Source organism: Sus scrofa, chromosome 3 (genome assembly GCF_000003025.6).
Source record: "Sus scrofa isolate TJ Tabasco breed Duroc chromosome 3, Sscrofa11.1, whole genome shotgun sequence".
NCBI classification, from domain to species: Eukaryota; Metazoa; Chordata; class Mammalia; order Artiodactyla; family Suidae; genus Sus; species Sus scrofa.
The window spans coordinates 106,570,006-106,595,246 of record NC_010445.4 but is presented as its reverse complement, the minus strand read 5'-3'; the positions used below and the strand labels follow the sequence as shown (position 1 = coordinate 106,595,246).

Here is a 25,241-nt window from a genome sequence, read left to right as displayed (position 1 = left end):
CTGGGGTTTATGTCTTTGAATTTTCAAGGGTGCAATTAATCTTTGGATATATTTATCTTGAATTTAAGTTTTTCTAGTGATTTACAAAGGCTTGAATTCGCATTTCTACCAGTGATGCTGAAGAGTATTATTTTTCTCCCACTTCATTATGTCCCTGTCAGTCATAGTCCCATCTTTTTTTTTTTTTTTTCAAACTTTGATAATTTGAAAAAAATTTGGCATGGTGGGTACAAATCCAGTTTTAAGTTTGCATTACTGGTGAGGCTAAGCTAGGCATCTTTTCAGTCTTCTGGATTTTCTCTTCATTGCATTGTATGTTTATGTCCTTTGTCCATTTTCTTACTGGGTTTTGTTTCCATTGAGTTACATATTTGTTTTCTTACTAATTTATAAGAGAACTTTATATCTTAATACCCTTATTTTTCACATGCAGTCCAGATAGCTCTTCTAATCTCTTGTTTATTTGTAGTATCTCTTTATATACAAACTGATGTCTGTTTTTTAAAGTCAACATGATTTTTCCTGAAGTCGAATTTGAATTATTTACTTAAAAATTCCAATGCAAAATAGGGCAACTAATCTGAGAGCAAAGTTCTCCTAGCTTATGCAGAAGCCAGAGAGGCACTGCCTTCACCATGGCCTCCGAACAGACCTGCCATGCGGGGCTTAAATTGGGCACATACCCAAAGTTTGTTTATGGGTCCTTTTGTCCTACTATGGGGATATCTGGCATGACAAAATGTATTTGACTGCGTTTTGCTGCCTCTCATATAGTTTTGCACTCACTGTGCTTCAGACATATTGAAATAAGCTGTATATATATTTTTTAACTAGGTGATATTGGCTTTAGGAAAACAACATTTCCAGCAGTGTGGATCTTGCAGGTCCTGCAGGGCAGTGGATATTTTATTTCAGCTGGATCAAACTCTGAAAGAGGAATGGAACAGATGTTTGAATTTGGTTAAATGCTTTCAATATTTATTACTTAGGTGACCTAGTTTAGCAGCAATTGTAATAGAAAAAAACAAGGCCATTTGGGAAAAACAGAGTTTATTGCATTCACCTTAAAAATGGACTTTCTCTTTTTTATTTTACTGAGCTTGAATGTGGGAAAATAAAAGTCTGAGAGATTCTTCCCACTTTGAACGGATATTTTACATGTATACCACATTAAAAATAGTTTCCCATATGAAGTATTTTTTGATGTGACCAGAGAGCAGTTTGGGAGCTACAGTTTTTAATGTGCTTATAACTGAATTTCAGAGCAGGGGGACTTTAAGACTGCATCATGGAGCCTGTCACCTTATAAATGAGGAAATAGAGGAATTTGATCCACAGCTCTCAGCGATTCAGTGACATGGGCAGAGGTATGATTTGAATTTCCAGAGTCCAAGTCAGTACTTATCTTTTCTCCATCTAAAGTGCTGTGGATGCCCTGTCCTGCAGAAGGGAGCTCCTGGATCTCTGGGCCATTGCATCCATCCTTGACTCTCTAACTGTCTCTCTCAAAGCTCAGGGTGAGGAAGGTGCTGGCTAGGAAGAGGGAAGATTGTCAAAAAACAGCTTGTCTGACACATTCCCACTGCCTTATTTATGCTTCCAGGTTTAAAGGTAATGACAAGGGTATGTACAAAGTTAATATCCAAACCCAAAAAACGTGAATGTCTCTTCCAGCTGCCATTAGGGTTCATGATGGAGAGCTGACTTAAAAATTCATGTAAATACAATAGCTTTAATGCTGTGGGAGAAGAATTTGGAGAATGAGCAAAGTGAGGTATGAAAGGCTTCCCAGACAAGTGGATAGAGGTTATTTCCCACATCTGGCCAAGCAGACGTGAATTCCTAACAATGTTGTAAGATGTGGGTCACTGGAGAATGTAACGCTCTGACAGCAGAGGCTGAAATCTCATCATGGAGTTTAAGGAGCAGCTACCAAAGCGAAGAGTGTTAGAAAGCAGGAGGGAAAAAATCAAAGTGATAATGTGGGGATTAGAAACATATGCCTGATTATTACTGTAAAATGGGCATCATAAAGTTGGCCGAAAGGAGAAAAAAGCCTATTTGGAATTGACTGAGATGAACAAGCCTTTCAGTTTTTTTCATCCAGCAATACTGGAGGATGGGGGAAAAGGAGGGATCAGAAACCTGTTTTTTCTCTCCCTCTTTCACTGCTGTGCTGGTGTGTGTGTGTGTGTGTGTGTGTGTGTGTGTGTGTGTGTGTATGTGTATGTGTTAGTTTTGGGTCTGTTTGTTTTTAGGAATGTGGGATCTTTTTTAATGTAGGTTTTAAAATTTACAGTAAAACATATATAACAAAAATTGTCATTCTGACCATTTTAAGTGTACAAGTCATTGGCCTTCACGAGATTCACACACTGTTGTGCAACCATCCTAACTATGTTTCCAGGACTTTTTCATCACCTCAAACAGAAGCTCTGTACCCATTAAAATATAATTCTCTCTCTGTCTCCCACTATTCTCTGGTAACCTTCATACTGCTTTGTCTCTGTAAATTTGCCTCTTCTAGGTACATCATTTAAGTGGAATAATATAAAATGTGTCTTTTGTATCTGGTTTATTTTACTTGATTTCATGTTTTCAAGGTCGTAGCCTGTATCAGAACTGCATTCCTCTGCATGGTTGAGTAATACTTCATTGTCTGTATATCACATTTTTGTTTATCCATTCCTCTGTTAGCACACCTTGGGTTGTTTCTGCCTTTTTCCTGTTATGAATGATGCTGCAGTGAACATTGATATATAAGAGTATGTTTGAGTCTTTGTTTTTAGTTTGTTTTGGGCATATATCTGGGAGTGGAATTGCTGCGCCATATAGTAATTCTATCTTTAGCTTTTTGACAAACTGCTGAACTGTATTCCATAGTGGCCGTGGTGCTAGATTCCTTGACTCTTTTGGAACCTGGTGGACAGCTCTCACTTGTGCATGTGGATACCAGTATGGAAAACTGACCCTAGGGTTGCTGAATGGGACTGTAATTCCAAACTCTCTATTTACAAATAACTTCAGAATTTTTTAAGAAAATGTTTTTTTGAAATAGCATTGCTTTTAACTGTACATTTGGGCAATCTCTGAATATGAACTTTAATGTTATCGGAGGGATGAAGCTTGGGGTGTATGGCGTCCTCCTTATTGGTAGAAGGGAGTGAAGGAATCTCAATAGTCTTGTGTGTGTGTCAGGTATTGTGCTAGGTATTTTCACACACTTAAAAAAAAATCCTATTTCATATTGTTTTCACATTCACTTTGTGAGATAAATATCATTACCTTTAGACCGAAGTTAGGAAACTGAGATAATTCTCCCCTTCCTTCACATAGTAAGCGGTAGGGTTAGGATTTGGCCCCTAGAATTTGATTAAAAGGCATTGCAGTTGACACTCCCCAGTAGGGTAGAAGGCTTAATTATTGTTTTACATTTTGTGTTTTTCTGAGATTATATTTAGTGAATTTACCCTGGCCTTTCTTAGTTTAGATAAATAGGAGATGGCTGCAATTCCTTTGAAATTTGTGTTCGGGGTTGTTGTCCTAAGTAACCAAATGTAGCAACCCGTTTTTGACCAAACTAAGGACTTTGGTTATCAACAGTATTTCCTTCCATGGTTACTTGCTAAATAAACCATCAAAACCTTGAACTGAATAAGTTTAGTCATCTCTGCTTTTCAGAGCTTTTGAACAGTTACCTCACCCTTTGCAGATAGGATATCTGCCTTATTCGCTTGTAGCTTTGATAATTTTATAGAAGAAAAGTGAGAATGCGCACTGCTGGAATTTGTGTTTTCATTCTTGCCCCCCCCCGCCCTTGCTCTTTGTTTCCTTTTTTCTTTATTCTGAATACTGATATTTCTACCTTACACATATGTAATTTTTTTATGGTTTCTTGCAATTTTATTTGTTTTCAGCTTTTCAAAGTCCTTGTAAATTGAGAATGTCATTTAACACAGGTTTAAAAATTAAGACAATTTCATACACTTTTACTTTGTAAACTCTTACAGAATGGTTTAAACATAAAAACAGAGAATCTATAAATCCTTTAGCATGGATCTGTAAAATATAAGGGCTCAACACGTAGCCTCAAGACCTCTATCTCACCTAAGATAATTAATAAAAATTATCATTAAAAATCCAGGTAAATTACCCTAAATGTTTCATAAGTTTTTAACAGCCTATTAGTTCAAATTGAGATTAAAAAAAAAAGTTCATTGTGATAGTCTGTGATCTTAAATCTTTTAACCTATGGTCCCTCTTTCCTCTTTTTTGTTTCCTTGAAATCTCTTCACTGAACTGTAGGTTTTGCTGACTGCACAGCGGGGAGGTTAACATGTATTCAGAGCCTTGAATTTGCTGTAAGTGGTGTGTGGGTCTCGAGGCTTGATCATGTTCACAGTTGACATTTTGATGGGACTACTTCCGAAGTGGTGGTGTGCTCTTCCATCAAGGGCCATGTGTTGTCTCTCTTTTTGTGATGTTAAAAGTCATTGATTATTGCTTACATTTTAATAGGGGTAGCAAACAGGTGTTTCAATTCTGTTCTTTTCCTGCTAGAAAAAATTTTCCAAACCCACTTTCTTTCCTCAGTTGTTTGCCTGAGTTTCAGTTTGTAAAGGGAAAGTAGTGGGGTATAAAATGGGCTTCATCAGAGAAACAGAACCAATTGCACATGTCCATATATGTGAGTGAGTGTATGTGGGTGTATATTACTATGTATATAGGGAGATTACTATAAGGAATTGACTCGTGTGATTGTGGGGGCTGTGGCAAGTCCAGATATTGAGTGAGGGCAGACAGAGACCTAGGAGAACCAGTGGTACAGGTCAAATTAGAAGGCAGTTTGCTGCAGAATTCTCTTTTAGTGATATTGAACATTTTTTCATTTACCTCTTGGCCATCTGTATGTCTTCTTTGGAGAAATGTCTGTTTAGGTCTTCTGCCCATTTTTCAGTTGGGTTATTTGGTTTTTGTTGTTAAATTGCATGAGTTGTTTGTTTATTTTGGAGATTAGGCTCTTGTCTATTGCATTGTTGGCAAAGATTTTCTCCCTTTCTGTGGGTTGTCTTTTTTAAAAATGGTTTCCTTTGCTGTGCATTGATGAATAGATTAAGAGGATGTGGTACATACATGCAGTGGAATATTACTCAGCAGTAAAAAGACAGACTAATGCCGTTTGTGGCAACATGAACGGATCTAGAGACTCTCATACTAAGTGAAGTAAGCCAGAACAAAAAAGACAAGTACCATATGATATCACTTATTTGTGAAATCTAAAATATGGAACAGAAGATCCTATCTAAAAATAACAAAAAACTGAAACAGATCATGGCCAAGAAGAGCAGATTTGGAGTTGGGGGAGGGGTCATGGGGGAAGCGGGAGGGAGTGGGTTGGATGGGCATTTTGGAAGTTTTTTGCATGCAAACTGTTATATTTGGAATAGATGGGCAATGGGATCTTACTGTACAGCACAGGGAAATTGTGTGATTGGATCACTTTGTTTTGCAATAGAACTTGAAGAAACATTGTAAATCAACTATACTTTAATTAAAAAACAGATAATTTCCTCTTAGTCAGGGATCCTGGTCTTATTAGGGCTTCAGCTCATTAGATGAAGTCCACACCCATGTTGTGAATGGCAGTCTGTGTACACGGAGTCCACCAAATTAAATGTTAATCTCATCCAAAAACAGCCTTGAAGTTGAAACATAAAATTAACCATCACATGAGGGTATAATTCTGATTGTTGATGATTGACCAGTTTTCAAATAATGAATTGATAAACATCTTCCAAAAATGACTTAAAACTTTTTTTTAAATGAATAGATACATTTAAACATATTTCAAATAATTTGGTCCATCATGTTACTCTTTGGCAAATGAAACCTTCTTCAACTTGTTCTGATCTTCTAGGCTTATGGTGTTGTTACTTCTCTCCTTCCTGTTATTGATAACTTGTCTTCTTTCTTTCTGTTTATCCATCTAGCCAGAGATTTATCAGTTTTACTGATCTTCTCAAATAGCTTTTATTGACTTCCCCCCCAATTTTATTGATTTCTACTCTGATCTTTATAAACCTTTTTTTGGTTGTCTTTTTGAGGCCACACCCATGGCACACGGAGGTTCCCAGACTAGGGGTCTAATCTGGGCTGTTGCCCCCGGCCTGTGCCATAGCCACAGCAATGCCAGATCCAAGTCTCGTCTGTGACCTACACCATAGCTCATAGCAATGCCAGATCCTTAACCCACTGAGTGAGGCCAGGGATAGACCCCACAGCCTCATGGTTCCTAGTTGGATTCGTTTCTGCTGTGCCACGACGGGAACTCCACATTTCTTATTATTTTAGGTTTCATTGTCCTTTTTGCTGGCTGTTTTATTCAGAAGCTGAGTCATTGATTTGAGACTTTTCTTCTTTTCCTTTTTTTCATCTATTTCCATTTTCTTGGGCCGCTCCCACAGCATATGGAGCTTCCCAGGCTAGGGGTCGAATCAGAGCTGTAGCCACCTGCCTATGCCAGAGCCACAGCAATGCGGATCCGAGCTGTGTCTGCCACCTAACCCACAGCTCATGGCAACGCTGGATCCTTAACCCACTGAGCAAGGCCAGGGATTGAACCCGCAACTTCATGGTTTCTAGTCGGATTTGTTAACCACTGAGCCACGAGGGGAACTCCTAAATTTCTGAGGGGTTTTTTTGTGTGTGGTTTTTTTTTTTTTTTTTTTTTTTTTGTACTTTTGCCATTTCTAGGGCCGCTTCTGCTGCATATGGAGGGTTCCCAGGCCAGGGGTCTCATCAGAGCTGTAGCTGCCAGCCTACACCACAGCCACAGCAACTCGGGATCCGAGCTGTGTCTGCAACCTACAACCACAGCTCACGGCAACGCTGGATCCTTAACCACTGAGCAAGGACAGGGATCGAACCCGCAACCCATGGTTCCTAGTCGGATTCGTTAACCACTGAGCCACGATGGGAACTCCAAGACCTTTCTTCTTTTCTAGTACAGGTATTTTGCACCACAAATTTATTCCTTGATAGTGGTTAATCAACATCCCATAAATTTGGATTGTGTTTTCATTTTCATTTAGTTAAAATTTTTTGATTTTTCTTCTTATTTCCTCTTTCATTCATTGGTTATTTTGAGTTTGGTTTTTAAATATTTGGAATATTTTAAAAACAAATTGCTAATACTGACTGCTAATCTCTTGTGGCTAGAGAACATAACTTGTATGACTTGAATCCTTTAAAGGATACTGAAACTTTATATGGCCCAGAATATGGTCTATTCTGGTAAGTATTTTCTATGCATTAAGAAAATGTGTTCTGGCATTCCCGTTGTGGCTCAGAGGTTAATGAATCCAGTTAGTATCCATGAGGACATGGGTTTGATCCCTGGCTTTGCTCAGTGAGTTAAGGAACTGGCATTGCCATGAGCTGTGGTGTAGGTCTCAGACATGGCTTGGATCCTGTGTGGCTGTGGCTGTGGTGTAGGCTGGCAGCTGTAGCTCTGATTTGACCCCTGGCCTGGGAACCTCCCTGTGCCGCGAGTGCGGGCCTAAAAAGACAAAAAGAAAAAAACAGAAAAGAAAAGAAAATGTGTTCTCCTGTTGGATAAAGTGTTCTGTTAATGCCACTAGTTGATAGTGTTGTTCAAGTGTCCTATATCCTATACTGGTTTTCTTTGTACTTGTTCTGTCAATCAAAAGGTATGGTACCTGCAATTATAACTGCAAAGTACTATCTATTTCTCAAGGCTTTAAAATTTTTATTTATTTATTTAGGCCACACCCATGACATATGGAAGTTCCCAGACCAGGGCTTAAATCCAAGCCACAGCTGCAGCCACCATGGATCATTAACCCACTGAACCACAGCTCGGAACTCCAATGCTGGCTTTTAAAAATTTTTGTTTTTACTTCACATATTTGAAGCTCTGTTACCAGGTTCATAGCTGTTGAGGATTCTTCCGTCTTCTTATTGCCCCTTATCCTTAGGAAATGATGCTTTTCATCCTTGATACTATTCTCTGCTCTGAAATCTACTCTGCCTGTTATGAACACAGCTACTGCAACTTCTTTTCCAATTCATGTGAACATGTTACCTCTCTTTTCATCCTTTTGTTTTTAACCTATTTGTGTCTTTATATTTTAAGTGGGGTAAGGCAGCATAGAGTTGGGTGTTTTTATCCAGTCTGACCACCTTAGACTTTTGAGTTTAGACCATTTACATTTTTAAGCACTTATTTCTAGACCACTTCATTTAAATTTCCCAAGCTTTATGATTATTAAACTTTCCTAGAGGAGGACTTGCTCACTCTGCTTCTTAGAGTCTTCCCTTCATTCCAGCTCTTTTCTTATAGCCCCGTCTTCTCTAGGAACTTGGGGTTGGAGAGTTGGAGAATTCCTTGAATGTTTTAATGTGGTACTTGGGGTCCAGAAGAATCCCTCCTAATCAGGGCTGTTCAGGACATGGGGTGTCTTTGAGAGGCCAATGTGTGACCCTTTAACATCTTTAGAGGAGGGCGTGAGGACTGAGAGGGCAGAGTAGGTGTAGAGAGTTGTCAGTGGAACACTGAGCCTTTCTCCGTTGTTATCCAGACAGTTCATGTCTTCCCCAGATGCCTATGACCTTCTAGGCATCACCAAAGCCATAGAGTTGATGCCACTCACCTTTCTGAGGAAGCAGTTGAGTGACTGACCATCTATTATTTTTCCATTGTGTCTTCATGATACACCCTCATCCCAGTGGTAAGCAGTTTATCAGAGGGTTTTCTCCAACTGCATGTTATTCTTGGTCCTTCGAGTGTAGCATGATTAAAATGATTTTTTTCTGGCCATCCTTTTACATTTTCAGTGATACTCTAGCATCCCTTTTAGATGGCCACCCAGGCAACTTGAGTACAAGGCCATTTTCCTCTTTTAACGGGGCTTTCAAGAGACACAGGAGGTTGTGTATATATATACACAACCTATATATATATATATATATATATATATATATATATTTATCCATTTCTTTATTGTAGAATCTAAATCCTTGAATGCCTCACCCGGTCATTTCTGTGGACATCTTCACTGCTACTCCCAGAGGCCATGGCCTCTTCACTCCTGTGTCCATTGCACCTATTTTGTGATAATAGCTCATGCTTACAGCAGTGTTTCTCAACCTTGGAACTATTTATATTTTCAGCCAGATAATTTTTTCTTGTGAAGGACTGTCCTGAGTATCCTAGTATATTTAGTAGCATCCCTGGCTTCTTCCCATTAGATGTGAGCCCCTTTCCTCCAAGTCCTGATAATGACAGACATCTCCAGATTTTGCCAAATGTCCCTGGTTGGGGGGCAGAATCACCCCCAGTTAAGAACCACCAGTAAAAGAAAATCAGTTCAGCTTGGCTGCATTTGCCCTGTTTATTAATGAGGACCTTCAAAGTTCCCTTAGTTTCTGTGTCTTTCCCATCCCTTCCACTCCGGTATTGACCTTCTTTAATTTTATTTTTTGAATCCCTTTTGTCTTTTTCATCTCACTTGAAGTCTAAGGCTTTTTACTGGTCTCTCCTCTCCACTGATGTTTTCAGTGTAATCTTTGCTTTCCCTCCTGTTCTCATGACTGTGTTTGCTTGTTTCATTTTACTTTCTCGGTGTTTATTCTGGCATCCTCCAGCCCTCGCTTACTCTGTTACTGGAAGTCTGTGTGTGCTGTCTCTTGCTGTCCGTTAGTCTCCTCGGCAGCAGCTTTTACCTCCTCATCTTTTTTGGGTCAGATAGATAATTTCCTGTGAATGAGGTTCCTGACGACAGACACTTGTCTTCCCTCACCTCTATGTGTGCACGCGTGCGTGTGTGTGTGTGTGTGCGTGTGTGCGCGTATAAACGCTGTCTTTTGACCTCTTCCCAGAGCTTTGTTTTTCTTTGTCCGTCCCTATGTACACATTGTCCTTGAATTCCACAGGAAAGAGCTTTTTTTTCCCTCAAATCATAGTTTGCATTTCTTATTTACTTTGGTGCATTCTGTTCTTTGGGAAGTGTGCACGCATGCTTCTGAGCAACTTGGACCATAACTGGGGGTGTGTATGATCACTTGAATTTTGTAAAGAGATGCAGACCCTGAAAGATTGGAGGTGACCTCTCAGGGGCAGCGCTGTCTCTTTTCCTGGTATTTCTTTGTCTTGGTTATAAACCTGGGCACCCTCGTCATGGGAAAAAGGGTTTGGTCATGTCAGACGGGCTTTCTGTGGGAAACATTTTATGGCCTGTTGGAGGTTCCCTTCTGTGAGGTCCCAAGCCCTTTTCTTGTGTGGAAAGGGGCTTGTGTTTTGCCAGATCCTCCCACCCACTCCGCAGGTCAAATAATGGATTTAGTAGAAATATGGAAAAGTTTAGTCCATTCTCGTGCCAAAAATTGCCACTGTGAAGGCAGACGTGTAAACAGTGTGTGACTAATCCTTTCTTTTAAGGAAAGAAGTTTTATGTAATTGTTTCCCCTCTGTTTAGGAAGATCTAGAGGTTTCCACAGATTCAGGTCTTCAGATGGCCTGCTTTTCTCCTTTTTCCCATGTCACCGGCTTAGCATGTATCAAGTATGTCACCCTCTGCTGTCCTATCGCTGAAATGGGGCTGTCGAGGGGGCTGGTGACCTACAGCCTAATCCAGTCGCCTTCTCCAATTGTTTACTTCCCTGCTTTTCCTGCAGCAATTTTCAGGTGGTTCTCTCTCCTTTCTGCCTAGAAACTTCCCTCCACTTTAGCATTTCTGGATCTATGGTACTCCTGTTTTTATCTCCTGCTGATTTTTTTCTCCCTCTTTTCTCTTTACGTCCCCACTGGTAAGTGGGACTATCCTCCAAGACTATGCGCTTCCTTATTTTATTCTGAACCATTTTGCCTTTGAAGAATTTGGCCCTCCTTAGAACACCACTCCTCCTAAACCCAAAGGCTTTCTGTCTTGGCGCCCCAAGATCCACCCCAGATATCCACCTCTAAAATTAACGTAATTGTCTTCCTCACACACTGGCCCTTTGTTTCTGACCACCTTCACTTGACGTACCTCTTTGCCTTTACTTTCTCCCCCAGACTTGATCCAAAAATACCCCAGTCAGCCAGGCTAGAAACGTTCATCATCACTTGGCTCGTTTTCCTTTTGTCTCTCCCCCGCCCCAGCATCCTGCTCTTAATATAATCCTCAAGTCCTACTACTCCTTTTGGTAGTGACCTCTATCCAGATCTAGATTTATTCCCTTTGAATGTTGTCTAAAAATGTCTGGCCATAGGAGATGAAGATTCAGCTTATTCATTGCGCCTCTTGCTCCCCATCCTTCCTCTCAAAATCATTTCTGTGGCATTCAGAAGGTCGCTGTCTCTGCAAATTCCACCAACACATTGAAACTTATGTTTCTTCTTCTAGCCACCTCATCTCTCATGGTTGTGAATGTTCTATCATGACGCTTTATTTATTTATTTATTTAGGGCTGCACCCAGGGCATATGGAGGTTCCCAGGCGAGGGGTCAAATCAGAGCTGCAGCTGCTGGCCCACACCACAGCCACAGCAATGCAAGATCCAAGCCATGTCTGTCACCTACACCACAACCACAGCTCACGGCAACACCGTATCCTTAATCCACAGAGTGGGGCCAGGGATCAAATCTGTGTCTTTATGGATACTAGTCGGCTTCGTTACCACTGAGCCGCAATGGGGACTCCTGGTGTCACTTCTTATGGCTTTGCTTCTTCATGAAACCATGAGACAGGGTGGCCTGTCTGTTCACGTGTCTGCCTTTGTGAGCACGTGTGTTTATTTACATCCTCACATTGGAGGAGAGTGGAAATGGAGGACAAGGAAGCACAGCTCTGTGTAATTTCCTATTTGTGATGTGTTTGTCACTTGCAGGGTAGTTACACTAGAGTAAGACATAAGTACCGTTATTCATTTCCTTTAGTTAGTGATGGCTGAGGTTTGCTACTCAAGGTCTGGAACCAGTGCTGCTGTCTTACTTGTTCATTACCTTTCTGTTAAGTTTAGGGAGAGGAGCTCATACATACCTGGGCTTTCAGCTCATTGCCTGCTGCTTCTCATTCCTTGATTCAGAGGGGAGAGATAGGGAGGACCTCAGTAGAAGGCAGAATCCCCTCCTGGTTGCCCTTATCTGGCAGGTGTTAGAACAGGAGTTAGCTCTAGCAGCTCTATGGTCTCTTGGAAGGCTGGGCTGTCTTCTTCCAAATAGGAGTGAGCCTGTACTCCTTAGCAGGTTGCAGCAGTATAGAGACAGGGTCAGCAGCATAGCTGGGGAGCGAGTTGCTCCTGAGATGAGGAGGGCTTCCCCTTTCCACAAGGCTAATGGAGAGCCTTGTGGATCTTATCAGTCACCACCAGATGTGTCCAGCTGTTCCACTCTATACTTCATCCCAAGCAGACATACTTAAAGTTCAAACCAACACTTACATCATCAAAACAAAAGTGTTTACAGTATTAAGCCTTAGGCTTTTAGTAACTTAAGTCATCCATCCAGTGACAAAGGGAATGCCCTTCCATGGCATTGCATCTGGGGAAATCTAGGCACAAGATTTATTTCCCTAGGTTTTCCTGAGACTGTAGGGTTGAAAGGGATGGATTTAAGCACTGACTGCTTAAGAGGGAAGCTCTGTTAATCCCAGCCTCTGCTATTCCTTTGTCTCTCATGGATGCCTTGTCCCGCAAAATAGCCGATCTGCTCCAACTGAAATGAATCCGATAGGCTGGATTTCTTTAAGATTCTGCTACTGCTTTTGATGAGACACTGTGTGGGTATTTTTGGTGGCTTGATGATTTCACACTCACCAGCTATGGTGAATTTCTTCCTGTTGCTCAGAGGGCAGTCTTTGGGGTCTTGTGGCACCTTATTAGCATGAGTATAGTCCAGTCAACCATTTTGCCAAGTTTTAGTATAGTCATTTGGAAATTTTTTTTTTTTCCAGTTTTAATGGCTTTAACATGTCATGGTCAATAAAATTCAAGATTACACCAAAGAGCAAGTTTCCTTCCAAAGACTCTCTTTGCTGTGAAAATGCCCTGTCCCAACAATTTTAAGAGCAAGTTTGCATCTTCCAGAATTAGTTGGTATATCTTTTTTATAGTCTTCGTTATTTGTCTGCCTTAGTGAATGCTTTCAGTTCTGTCCCGCAGAAAGTGATTAAATCTGGGAGAAGGCTTATTGAGAAGTATACAGTACACGCAGCAGTAAAGAATGTCACAGAAGAGGAGAGGATTCAACCAGGAGAGTGAAAAAAAAGTAATTATGTTCAGGAGTCCTCAGAGGTCTTGATTCATGTCATTGACAAAATTATGAGATTGTCATGAATTCTTATTATTCTTGGGAATTAGTAATTATGGAGTACTTAACCTGAATAGGACAGTTTTAATCATGATGAGATATAGCATAAAATATTACATATTCACTAGAGTAGGTCATGACTGTTTTTTTCCCATCTTCATAATTTATAATTCAAAACGTTATCATTTATTTTCAGTTTTTTTTTCTGTTTTGATTTTTACAATAAATTTTTTCTTAGTGCTGTGTGGCAGAAATTCCATGGTATCGATTAGGAAAGTGAGGTTCAAAAAGATTCAGTACCTTTTTGATGTACATCCTGTTTATGTCCTTACCTGTTCAATGAAGGTTTATGGTAGCTCTGCTTTAAGTGGTTTGATAGGAGTTCCCATCGTGGCTCAGCAGAAACGAATCTGACTGGCATCTCAGGTTAGGGATCTGGTGTTGCCATGGCCTGTGGTATAGGTTGCAGACTCAGCTCGGATCCCTCATTGCTGTATCTGTAGTGTAGGCTGGCAACTACGGCTTCAATTCGACCCCTAGCCTGAGAACTTCCATATGCTGTGGGTGCAGCCCTAAAAAGACAAAAGACAAAAAAAAGAAAAAAAAAAAGAAAAAAATGTTTTGATAGCTTCCATCTGTGATGGTCTATATGTCCTTACACTTCTTGACTAGGTACCAGAGCCCTCTTTATGTTGGAGCTTTCCAAGGATAAGCTGTGTGTTCTTTTCATGTATGACTACAGTGTTTAAGGAAAAAAATTAGCCTTGCTTGGAATTTTTATGCCCCTTTCTAAGCTGAACGGATTTCTTCTTTCTGTCTTCATTGACTTTCAAAAGTCCATTATTAATTTCCTTATCCTTACTTTGCTTCTTCTCAGAGTGAAGCCCCTTTCCTCACAGAATGTGATGATTCATCACGGCCAGACCCAGGAATATGTGCTCAAGCCCAAGTATTTTTCAGCCCAGAAGGTGATTTCGGGAGAGCAGTCTACTGAAGGGTCGTTCCCTTTAAGATTCGGGCCGGATCACTTGGCGCCACCTTTTCAGTGTGAGTATGGTCCTGTCAGTCATCTTGCTAAGTTCCAGTATCGGTGTAGATGGCTTTAATGTGTCTCGGTAGATAAAATTCAAGAACCATTTTTTTTTTTTTTTAAACCCACACTGGTCCCTGAAGAAACTGGATGGCAACGTGGTTGCCTTATTCAGAGGAAAAGGCAGTTCTCCTGGATGTTGTTGAAAAATCTGAAGCAACCTGCCTTCAGTTCTGTGTTTGCAAGATGGCCCCGTTTCTGAGACATGCAATTTCTTGCTCTAATTTTTGATACAGTTATGTCGGACATGTTTACATTGATCAAAATAGTCTTCTTAGTGAGCTAGCCAGGATTTGGTCCTTGTGAGATGTTTGTAATGTCCTGCGTTGCTTTCTGAGGTTCCCCTACAGTGAATGTTTTTATGTTAGGAGGTCCACTGTTTCAGTGCATCAGTCAGATGGTGTGGTAGTTGTTTTTTTTTTTTTTTTTTTTTTTTTTTTTTTTTTTTTTACTGAGTTTGCAAAGAGCTATTGTATCAGTGGCCAGCTTGGTTAATATCGCACTATTTGGGAAGTTCAAGGACAAGCCCTGGCTCAAAGGGTGGGGAATGTGATGATTTGTGGTTTAGGTATTAGAGAGTGTCTGCTGGCAGCAGCTGGAGAAAATGTTCTTTAGTGAGGCGGCAGACCGTTCAAAGGGGAGAGCTGGATGCATATGCTTCTTCCAGCAGCTTCCTGTTCTGTCTCCTGTTGACTGATGGTCTGCTCCATAAGGAATGAATGAGAATGCCAGTGGTGAGGTTGAAAAAGACTGTCTTTCACCACCCAGAGGAGTGAGGATAGCTGAGAGAGAATTCTCACTACTGTTTGGCACTCCAGAAGTCTGTGTCTGTGTGGACTTGATTCCCAAGGCCCACTCCCACCTCCCAGAACTGGGCATGGAACAAAAAGAGTAGCTAATTATAAAGGTGTGTTCAATCGACTTTTCATTGTGTGAGAACTTGAGGCTGGACTCCAGAGCAGTAGTTTGAGGTGATTGATTGGCATGATGAGGGAAGAAGGGAGATACTGTATAGATCACCTCCTTGCCCTTTAGACAAGATAGCCTCCAAGTTATTTGCAACACAGTAGATGTATCCCTCTTGATTTTAAAGATCCTCTGATTTCATTGCTTACTAGATTGTTCTTTAAAAATATTCCTGAGTATGTAACATTTTTCTAATTCTAGTCAAAAAAATTATCAAAAGAAGTACTACTTATTTCCTTGGAGGTTTGTATTTTGCATCTCTCTAAAATTAGAATGTGATGGGAAGAGTTTTTGAAAGCTTAGGATCATATGGATAGGAGATTTCTGAACCTCATGAAGGTGTCAAGAAAAGGTGGTTTGAGCATAACTAGTATCAAGCCTAGAGACTAGACTGTGGCATGGGTTGGTTATTGACTGTAAGCTGACTGTTTGTATGTATATACATATGTGTGTATGTATATATTTTAAACTTTCAACCATTTGTTTACCTGTCCTCTGGAAGGTGAAATTATATTTTAGAAGAGCGTGAAGATAAGTTTCTTCTCTGTACTGTCCATAAATGTCCCACTCATCCTGATTAAATGTAGTTGCTCCACAGTGAGGAGCTAGTAAAGCAATTTAAAGTAACACACAATCACTCTGATGGCATTTTCTGCTCAAAATGCCAAAAGTTGGTTATTATTTAAAAAGAGGCCAAGGAACTAAATCAAACAGGTCTATAGGAAGGACCAGATAAGAGATGTGGCTCTTTTTGGCTGAGACCAGAGCTCTACTGAGGGCAGGAGGCCTAATTGGAAAGTTTTAAAAACAGATCACTTGGCAGAACTCTTTAGGATACTAAAACACCAAATTTGAGTAAGAACGACAATAGCAAGATTAAAATTAGAATCCAGGAGGTACAAGTAGTGGTGAGGACGTAAAGATATTGTCTCTCCACATCCAACTCTGCATTAGGAAAAGGAGCCCCCACGGACACTTTGCATGTAACAGAAAAGAAGGGAACATTAGTAAGGCAAGTCTGAGGGAAAACAGAAACTTAGTAATGTCACTTGCATCTTTATAAAAGAGATCACATGCAAGCAGAGTAACTTCTCATTTTGCTGAAGGATTTGAAAGTCCCACAGTAAAAGTAGATAATTCCGACTCTAGAAAAATAGAGGATAATTTGATTGGGGGGGAATGCTGTTTCTTGGGATGAAACCGAGGGGCTGGTGTGTCATAACAGTCCACTGCCAGTGCTTTTGAGAAGGTATGAGGACTAGAGAAAGCATTGAGGTTGGCAAAGAACAAATGTTTCCTCCTTTAAATAGAATAAAAAAGGTAGCCCAAACAACAAACATAAAAGCAAAAATAAACAGAGAGGACTTAAACTTACAGGTTTATATACAGCAAAGGAAACCATAAACTAAATGAAAAGATAACCTACGGACTGGGAGAAAATATTTTCAAATGATGTGACTGATTAGGAACTAATTTCCAAACTATACAAATAACTCATGCAAGTCATCAGTAACAACAACGACAAAACAACACGATTGAAAAATTGGCAGAAGACCTAAATGCACACTTCTACATAGAAGACATCCAGGTGGCCAATAGCCACATGAAAAGATGTTCATCACTAATTATAAGAGAAGTGCAAATCAAAACTACAGCGAGGTAGCACCTCACACCGGTTAGAATGGCCATCATTTAAAAATCTATAAATAACAAATCCTGGAGGGGATGTGGAGCTAAGGGAATCCTCCTCAAATTGTTGATGGGAATGTAAATTGATGCAGCCACTATGGAAAACTATTTGGCGGTTCTTCAAAAAACTGAAGATAGAGTTGCCATATGACCTAGCAATCCCACTCCTGGACATATATCCATATAAAACTATAATTTGAAAAGGTTATGTTTACCCACTGTGTTCCTAGCAGCACTATTTACGATAGCTAAGACATGGAAATAACCTAAATGTCCATTGACAGAGGAATGTATAAATAAGATGTAGTGTATATATAAATACATACATACAACAGAATATTACTAAGCCATAAGAAAGAATGAAATAATGCCATTTGTAGCAACATGGATGGACCTAGAGATTATCATACTAAATGAAGTCAGAAAGAGAAAAACAAATACCTATGATACCACTTATATGTGGAATCTAAAATATGACACAAATGAACCTATCTACAAAACAGAAACAGACTTACAAGCATAGACAACAGACTTGTGGTTGCCAAGAGGGAAGGGAGATGGGGGAAGGGAAGGATTGGGTGTTTGAGATTAGCAGATGAAAACTGTTATGTATAGGATGATTAAACAATAAGGTTCTACTGTATAGCACAGAGAACTACATTCGGTATCCTCTAATAAACCATAATGAAAAAGAATATGTATTTGTGTAACTGAATCACTTTGCAGTACAGCAGAAATTAACACAACATTGTAAATCAACTATGCTCAATAATAATTTTTTTAAAGGTAGCTTATAGGAACTACCTACCGGTAGGCATAATATTGATAACTTGTATACAAATGTTTATAGCAGGATTATTCGTAATGGCCAAAAAAGTGAGAATAACAAAATGTTCATCAACTCATAGTGGACAAACAAATGTAGTACATCCTGTGATTGGTTTTTCAGCCACAAAAAGGAATGTGATATATGCCACAGCAGTTGTGCAACAATGATGTCTATTTGGAGCTTTAAGCATTGTGTAACTTGCTTAGCTTATGGTAGAGAGGAGGCAAGCAACCCTACAAGTCCAGGTGAGTAAGGATTTGCTGTTGACATCTGATAAGGGAAAAGAGAATTGAAGTAGTCAGAAAAGGTTGAAAAGGTAGGTGTGATGGGTTCAGTAAAGCAGAATGTATTAAAGGGTTCAGTAAAAAGGGTTAAGTCTAGCACTGTCCACATAAAACAAAGAAGATAGTCTGTGTTTCCCTATCAAGTTGCTAGCAAAGTATACTCTGTGACGAATGAATATCTTACTGGAATTTTTCAGAGTTGTGGTGATATAACCACCATGTCTCTCCAGTGTCTACTTACTGCTTTTTCTATTTTCTACATACTACCCACTTTCTGAGTCACTTCCTAGTAACTTGGTTTCCTGGGTTGGGTATTCCCTGGTTACTGGATATCTCTAGTGATAAATTAATAACAGTGTTCTGCTTTATTCACTGGCCTTAATAAAGTTTAATTTGTATGAGTATCATCTAGACCAGAGATCTACTTTGCATTTCAAGCAAGAGGAAATGACGAGAAAGTGGGGATAGCATACTCATATCAGACAAAGTAGACTTTAAAACAAAGAACATAAAGGAAAAGGAGGACACTATATAATGATAAAAGGGTTAATATAAGAGGAGGATATTACACTTGTTAATGTATATGCACCCAGTATAGGAGCCTCTAAATACATAAAACAAAAACTAACAAACATAAAGGGAAAAATTGATGGGAATACAGTAATCGTAGGAGACTTTATCACCCATTGACATCAATGGACAGGGTTTCCAGGCAGAAAAGTTTATAAGGCAACAGAGATTGTAATGACACAAAGAAGAGTTAGACTTCATAGGTATTTTCAGGATATAACATCCAAAAAAACAAACAAAACAAAATCAGAATATACATTCAAGTGCACATGAAACATTTTCTAGAATAGGCCACATATTAAGGACACTAAATAAACCTGAACAAATTTAAAGGGATAGAAATTATTTCAAGGATCTTCTCTGACCAGAACAACATGAAACTAAAATCAACCCCAGAAAAAGAAACAAAAAGAGTTACATGGAAACATGCTGCTAAAAAAACCAATGGGTCAATGATGAAATCAAAGACGAAATTAAAAACTACATCAAGACAAATGACAATGAAAACATAACTTTACGTAATCTATGGGATACTGCAAAAGCAGTCCTATGAGGGAGAGTTCATGGCAATACAGGCCTTCTACAAAAATCAAGAAAAATCTCAACCTAAGCTAGCACTGGTAAGAGTTAGAAAAAGAACAAACAAAACCTAGAGTCAGCAGAAGGAAGGAAATAATAAAGATCCTTGGACATAAACTAGAGATAAAAAAAAATAGAAAAAAAATCAATAAAAGCAAGAGCTGATATTTTGAAAGAGTAAACAAAATTGACAAACCTGGGCCAGGCTCACCAAGAAGAAGAGATAGATGACCCAAATAAACAAAGTAAGATTTTGGCTTTCATTTCTTTAAATTCAACTAAGCTAAAATCTTAAATTTCAGGAAAGGCGGACATTATCTTTTATATAATACCTTTCTAAAGTTTTAAAAAGGAATAAAAGTCAGACTTAAAAGAATTGCTAATTTATCTTCTAATGTCCTATGAGATATGAGAGAGTGATGGGTTATTGGTATTGCAAACTATGATACTGTTGAATTATAAAAAGGTAGGACAAGCCCACTTCCAATTTTTTACTATTAAATATAGCCTTTCTGCTTGGATAAGCAGCCATGGTGATATGGGAAGCATTAGGCCAGAAGAAAATCTTATTCTGCCCTCAATGGGACTTCAGGAAACATTTTAGCACTGGATCCTCTGGTCTATGCTGATCTCTCTCAGTTCTTCCAACAGACCAATCCAACTCAGCTCCTGCCTACTAGCCAGTTATGGGCTCTCTGGAATTCCTGACTCCCCCACTTGAACATAGAACAGCCTCTCAGTTCCCAGGTCTGAGAGGGAAGAGAAGAATCCCATGTTCTCACAGAAGCAGCCTTGCTACCCAAGTTCCTGCAGCCAAGTTATGGCCTGACTATAGTCCCTTGTCCCATACTATGAAGAGCAGGGGCCCTTTGGGCACACGAGGCTTTCTCTTTTAGACTCTGGTTGAATATGCTAGATTAGCCTTTCGGGTATGTTTGCATTGACATAAAGAAGCTTAAAGTCATGCAAGTATTTCAGAGTTTGATGACAGATATCTCCCCTTGGAAAAATGTTCATGTGTCTGGAGTGAAGATTTTCTGTGATTTAGACTGATAGAATTAATATGTTACAATTAAAACTGTCTTCCTGGTTGTTCTAAGAGAGTAGTTCTGCAGAGGGTTAGAGAAGACATCAAGATTTTTGCTTTGGCAAAACAAATCTGAAGTTTAAGGGACAGGAGACAGTGTTTGGCATGGACTATTTTGCTTATTCCAGCCACTTCAACTTGGTGGGCTGGAACATTAATTAAAGGTTCTAGGTGCACAATGCCAGTTACACAGTCCTCACAGGGAGGGAGTCTGCGGTGTAGCTGAAAGTACCCACCATGGATGGAAGTTAGCTTTAGAGTAAGGAAGACCAAATTCATCCCCCACTCATTGGGCCTTTGCAAAAAAGAGGAGAAACCTTGGAATGGCAACTGAATGAAGGCAAATGTGGATGTAATAAATACAGATGAGAAGACTTCGAACCAGATTCTTTCTTTCTTTTTTTTTTTTTTGTCTTTTTGGGATGCACTTGCAGCATATGGAGGTTTCCAGGCCAGGGGTCAAAACACAGCTGTAGCTGCCAGCCTACACCACAGCAATGTGGGATCTGAACCAAATCTGTGACCTAAACCACAGCTCATGACAATGCCAGATCCTTAACCCACTGAGCAAGGCCAGGGATCAAACCTGCATCCTCATATATGCTAGTCAGATTCATTTCTGCTGAGTCATGATGGGAATTCCTGGAGCCAGATTCTTAAATGTAGGATGAATTTTTGCTGTATGGAGATGTCCAGAGGGGGGACAATTTGAAAATGCAGGTGAAGAAGAGTATGGTCCTAAGAACCATCCTTGCTTCATTTGTGTGTTGACATTGAGGATATGAGTAGTATGAAGATCATGTGAAGAGAGAAAAAAATAAAAGGAGAAATCAAGTGTGCTGGCAATCCCAAGACTCTGAAATGCCCTCTCTTATGGTTCCTGATTATTTGGGAACCCCACTAGGGTAAAGCTCTGTAAATGGACAAAGTGGGCACTTTGGAGAGAGAATTCCGTAGATTTACATTCTTCAGCACTTGAAAGCCTTCCCTGTTTGGAGACTACCTTGAACTTGTCATGTACAGGTAAACTTGTCTTGGGGGAATGGCCCCAGGGCAGTCCAGCAGGTACTAAGTAGCAATGAAAGTTGTCCCAGCCAGAAGCTATCTTACCTGAAGCTGATGTGAACTAACAAATGATTTAGCATTTAAAAGGGAAACTGCACTCTGAAACATGGAAGACACTGATGAAAGAAATCAGAGATGAAACAGACAGATGTAAAGATATACCTCTTGGGGGAGTTCCTGTCATGGCTCAGTGGTTAACAAATCCGACTAGGAACCATGAGGTTGCGGGTTCAATCCCTGGCCTTGCTCAGTGGGTTAAGGATCCGGTGTTGTCTCAGCTATGGTGTAGGTCGCAGACATGGCTTGGATCCCGCATTGCTGTGGCTCTGGCGTAGGCCAGCAGCTACAGCTCCAATTTGACCCCTAACCTGGGAACCTCCATATGTCACAGGAGCGGCCCTAGAAAAGGCAAAAAGACCAAAAAAAAAAAAAAAAAAAAAAGCTATACCTCTTGGGTTGGAAGAATCAATATTGTCAAAATGTCTATACTACAACAAGGATGGACCTAGAGATTCTCATACTAAGGGAAGTTAGTGAAAGACAAACATCATATGATATCACTTATATGTGGGATCTAAAAAAAGGATACAGATGAATTTATTTGCAGAACAGAAACAGATTCACAGACTTTGAAAACAAACTTACAGTTACCAAAGGGGATGAGTGGGTAGGGGGAGGCATGGATTGGGTGTTTGGGACTGGCATTTGTACATTGAGGCACATTGAATGATTGGCGAACAGGCACCTGCTGTATAGCACAGAGAAGTCTACTGAATATTCTGTGATAATCTATGTGGGAAAATAATCTGAAAGAGAATGGATGTATGTACATGTATAACTGAATCACTCTGTTGTAGAGCAGAAATTATCACAACATTGTATGTCAACTAAAACTTAAAAAAAAAATAAACGGGTACCAGGTGTGACAGCAAACTTACCTTAAAAAAGGATTGATGAACATCTCCTCAGAAAAGAAAATCATGGACTTGGAGAAGAGACTTGTGGTTGCCTGATGGGAGGGGGAGGGAGTGGGAGGGATCGGGAGCTTGGGCTTATCAGACACAACCTAGAATAGATTTATAAGGAGATCCTGCTGAATAGCATTGAGAACTATGTCTAGATACTCATGTTGCAACAGAAGAAAGGGTGGGGGAAAAAACTGTAACTGCAATGTATACATCTAAGGATAACCTGACCCCCTTGCTGTACAGTGGGAAAATAATAAAAAAAAAAAAAAAAAAAAAAAAAAAAGGATTGATGGTTAAGTTCTGTGCTTTTTTCACTTGTGAAATTAGCAAGTTTCTGAAGCTGCTTGGTCACCTACACACAGTTTGGTGTGAGAATCAGGAACCTTGGGCCAGTTTCCCAGCCATATGGCAGTGTAGACTTTAGCACTAAGATGGCCCCAAGAAAATCATCTATTCTTTAATATCAGCAAAGTCCTTATTGGCCTAAAAGTCTAGACAGCAAAGCATTAGCATACTGGGTATAACAAGTGTTTGAGAAAGCATTCTGGTGAATGTGGGTGAACACCAGGGTTTTGTTAAGTTCAGTGTCCTTAAGAATCCAGATTCCACCGAAGGACAGAACATTATCTATTGTTGAAGAAGATCCATGTGTGATTGTGCTGTACCCACTGTGCCTCAGTTGGAGGGGTAAGGGTGGGTGATTTATTTTATCCAGTGGTTGTTTGGTCTTCTTGCCACCTGATTACTCATGCACAGTTTAAGATAGCTGGGCAGTGGTAGACATGGATTGATTATAAACATTGCCAGGAAGTTTATCCAGAAATACGAAAACAGTGGAGGAAAATCTAGAGTGATAGGATTACGTAACTTAAATTCCCCAGTGGGCAGCTTTTCATGCCAGAGAAAGAGGCTTTAATCCCAAAGGGCCCAAGATTTCATAACAAAGAAACCAATCCAAGGATATTTCTGGGTGTTGCGACTGAGTTCAAGATATTGAGAAATACTGCATGGCTCCAGTATATTCTGTGATCATACTGTGATTTTGAAGGAAAAGTAAAACACATGAAAATGTACAATTTTCCTGAGGGAAACTGCAAAGCAGTGTTATGGGAGGAGAAAACTTACTTTTGCAAAAAGATGATTCCTACACAGCCTTAGGATTTAAGAAACTGAGGGTTTGACTTGATTTTACTCTTAAATGGGAAAATAGCATCTAGAAAATTAATCATTACTAGAGTTGAAATGATACAGTTGATAGAAAAATACTATGCATGAGATGTAAAAGGAATTAAAACATAATGCTTTGTCTCCTTATGGGTTCATCTCTTTATAGAAAGGTCCTCTTGTTAGCTTCGAAAATAATGGCCTTGGGCTGAGCCTGTATCCACTTTGTGGAGATAAAGATCTCAGTACCATTTTTGTATTATTATATGACATTTCTTAAATAAGTTTTTGTGTTGTAATTTTCTACAATTTTAGTTGTGCATTGTTTTCAATATTGACTTAGTATTAGCCTCTTATGATATTGAAGTGTCCCTAAGCCGAAAGCCACCTGCCCTTCTCTCCCTTGCTTCTCCCACACAAAAGTGGTAGAAGTTAATACATAGATGGAATATGTGGAAAACCTTTCTTTCCTATTAGGTAATTGCAATATGGTTATATATGAGTAATCCTTCTGGCAGGCAAATTTTAAATGATGAAATTTGAGTATGTACATGTATATACACACAAATATGTTCAATCATATGTATAAATGTGCGTTTAAATGTTGACTTTGGGGGGCTTCTTACATTATCCATACAGCACGTATCCGTTTGAAAAGTTCACATAGCCCTAACTGCGCTCCACTAGTTTGTTCTCTCAGGGTATCAGTTGAGCTAAATGAAAATATTTTAAGTAGGCAGTGGTTGCTCTTGAGAGAAACATCATAGTTATTTAAAAATCCCCGTATCCTAGAAACAGATTTGGAAAGCTTTGCTGAAAGCAAGCAAGCATCCATAGAGCATGTGAGAGGCTTTGGGTCGTGGATCCTTTTGGTTGATGGCCTCTGGGCTTCTTGTGTGGGATTGAGTGCCCTCCCTTAATGACGTCTGGAGCCACACTCACAGGCAGCTGTGCTGCTTGTTTTAATGATCACTGTTTAATGGCTACAGGTGCATCTCATGAGTGCAGCCGCCTGCCTCAGATCCAGCAGAAACCAAGGCTCTTCCTCCCACGTGTTCAGCTCACATTCCAAGGAAAGCTGCTGAGGCAGGCCTCTGCTCTGCTTTGCAGAGTCACAGGATAGTTCTCCATCCAAATTCTTTAATTTATATTTTTCTCTTTGTGATTCAGTTAGATTTTTTTTTCCTGAAGTTTCTTCCTTTAGGGTTTTTTTTTTGGTTTTTTTTTTTTTTGTTTTTTGTTTTTTTTTTTTGTTTTTTTACTAGATATTTAATGGAAATGGAAGACTACTAAAGAGTGCTTGGGTTTGTTTTTGTAGAATGAGAGGCAGGCACATATATTTTTGTTAAAACTTTCCTGACTTTTTAAATTTTTTCTTGACCTTTTCTTTTTTATTTAAATTAAAGTGTAGTTGATTTATAATGGTGTGCCAGCTTCTGGGGTACAGAAAAGTGACTCAATCATACATGTATAGATAGATTCTTTTTTTAGAAAATATTATTTTCCATGTGGTCTATCCCAGGAGGCTGGATATAGTTCTCTGTGCTATACAGTAAGATCTTATTGTCTATCCATTCTAAATTTGCCTCACTAATCCCAAATTCCCATTCCATCCTACTCCTTCTCCCCTCCTCTTTGGCA

General features: G+C 39.6%; 1 protein-coding gene across 1 annotated transcript in view; it reads left to right on the top strand.

Annotated features, from left to right (window-relative positions):
• LTBP1 (latent transforming growth factor beta binding protein 1) overlaps window positions 1-25,241 on the top strand; it is a 423,791-nt gene that overhangs the window by 129,292 nt on the left and 269,258 nt on the right. Inside the window, 1 exon segment of the mRNA XM_021087653.1 lies at window positions 14,187-14,356. Within this exon segment, the coding sequence (XP_020943312.1) occupies window positions 14,187-14,356 (170 nt within the window).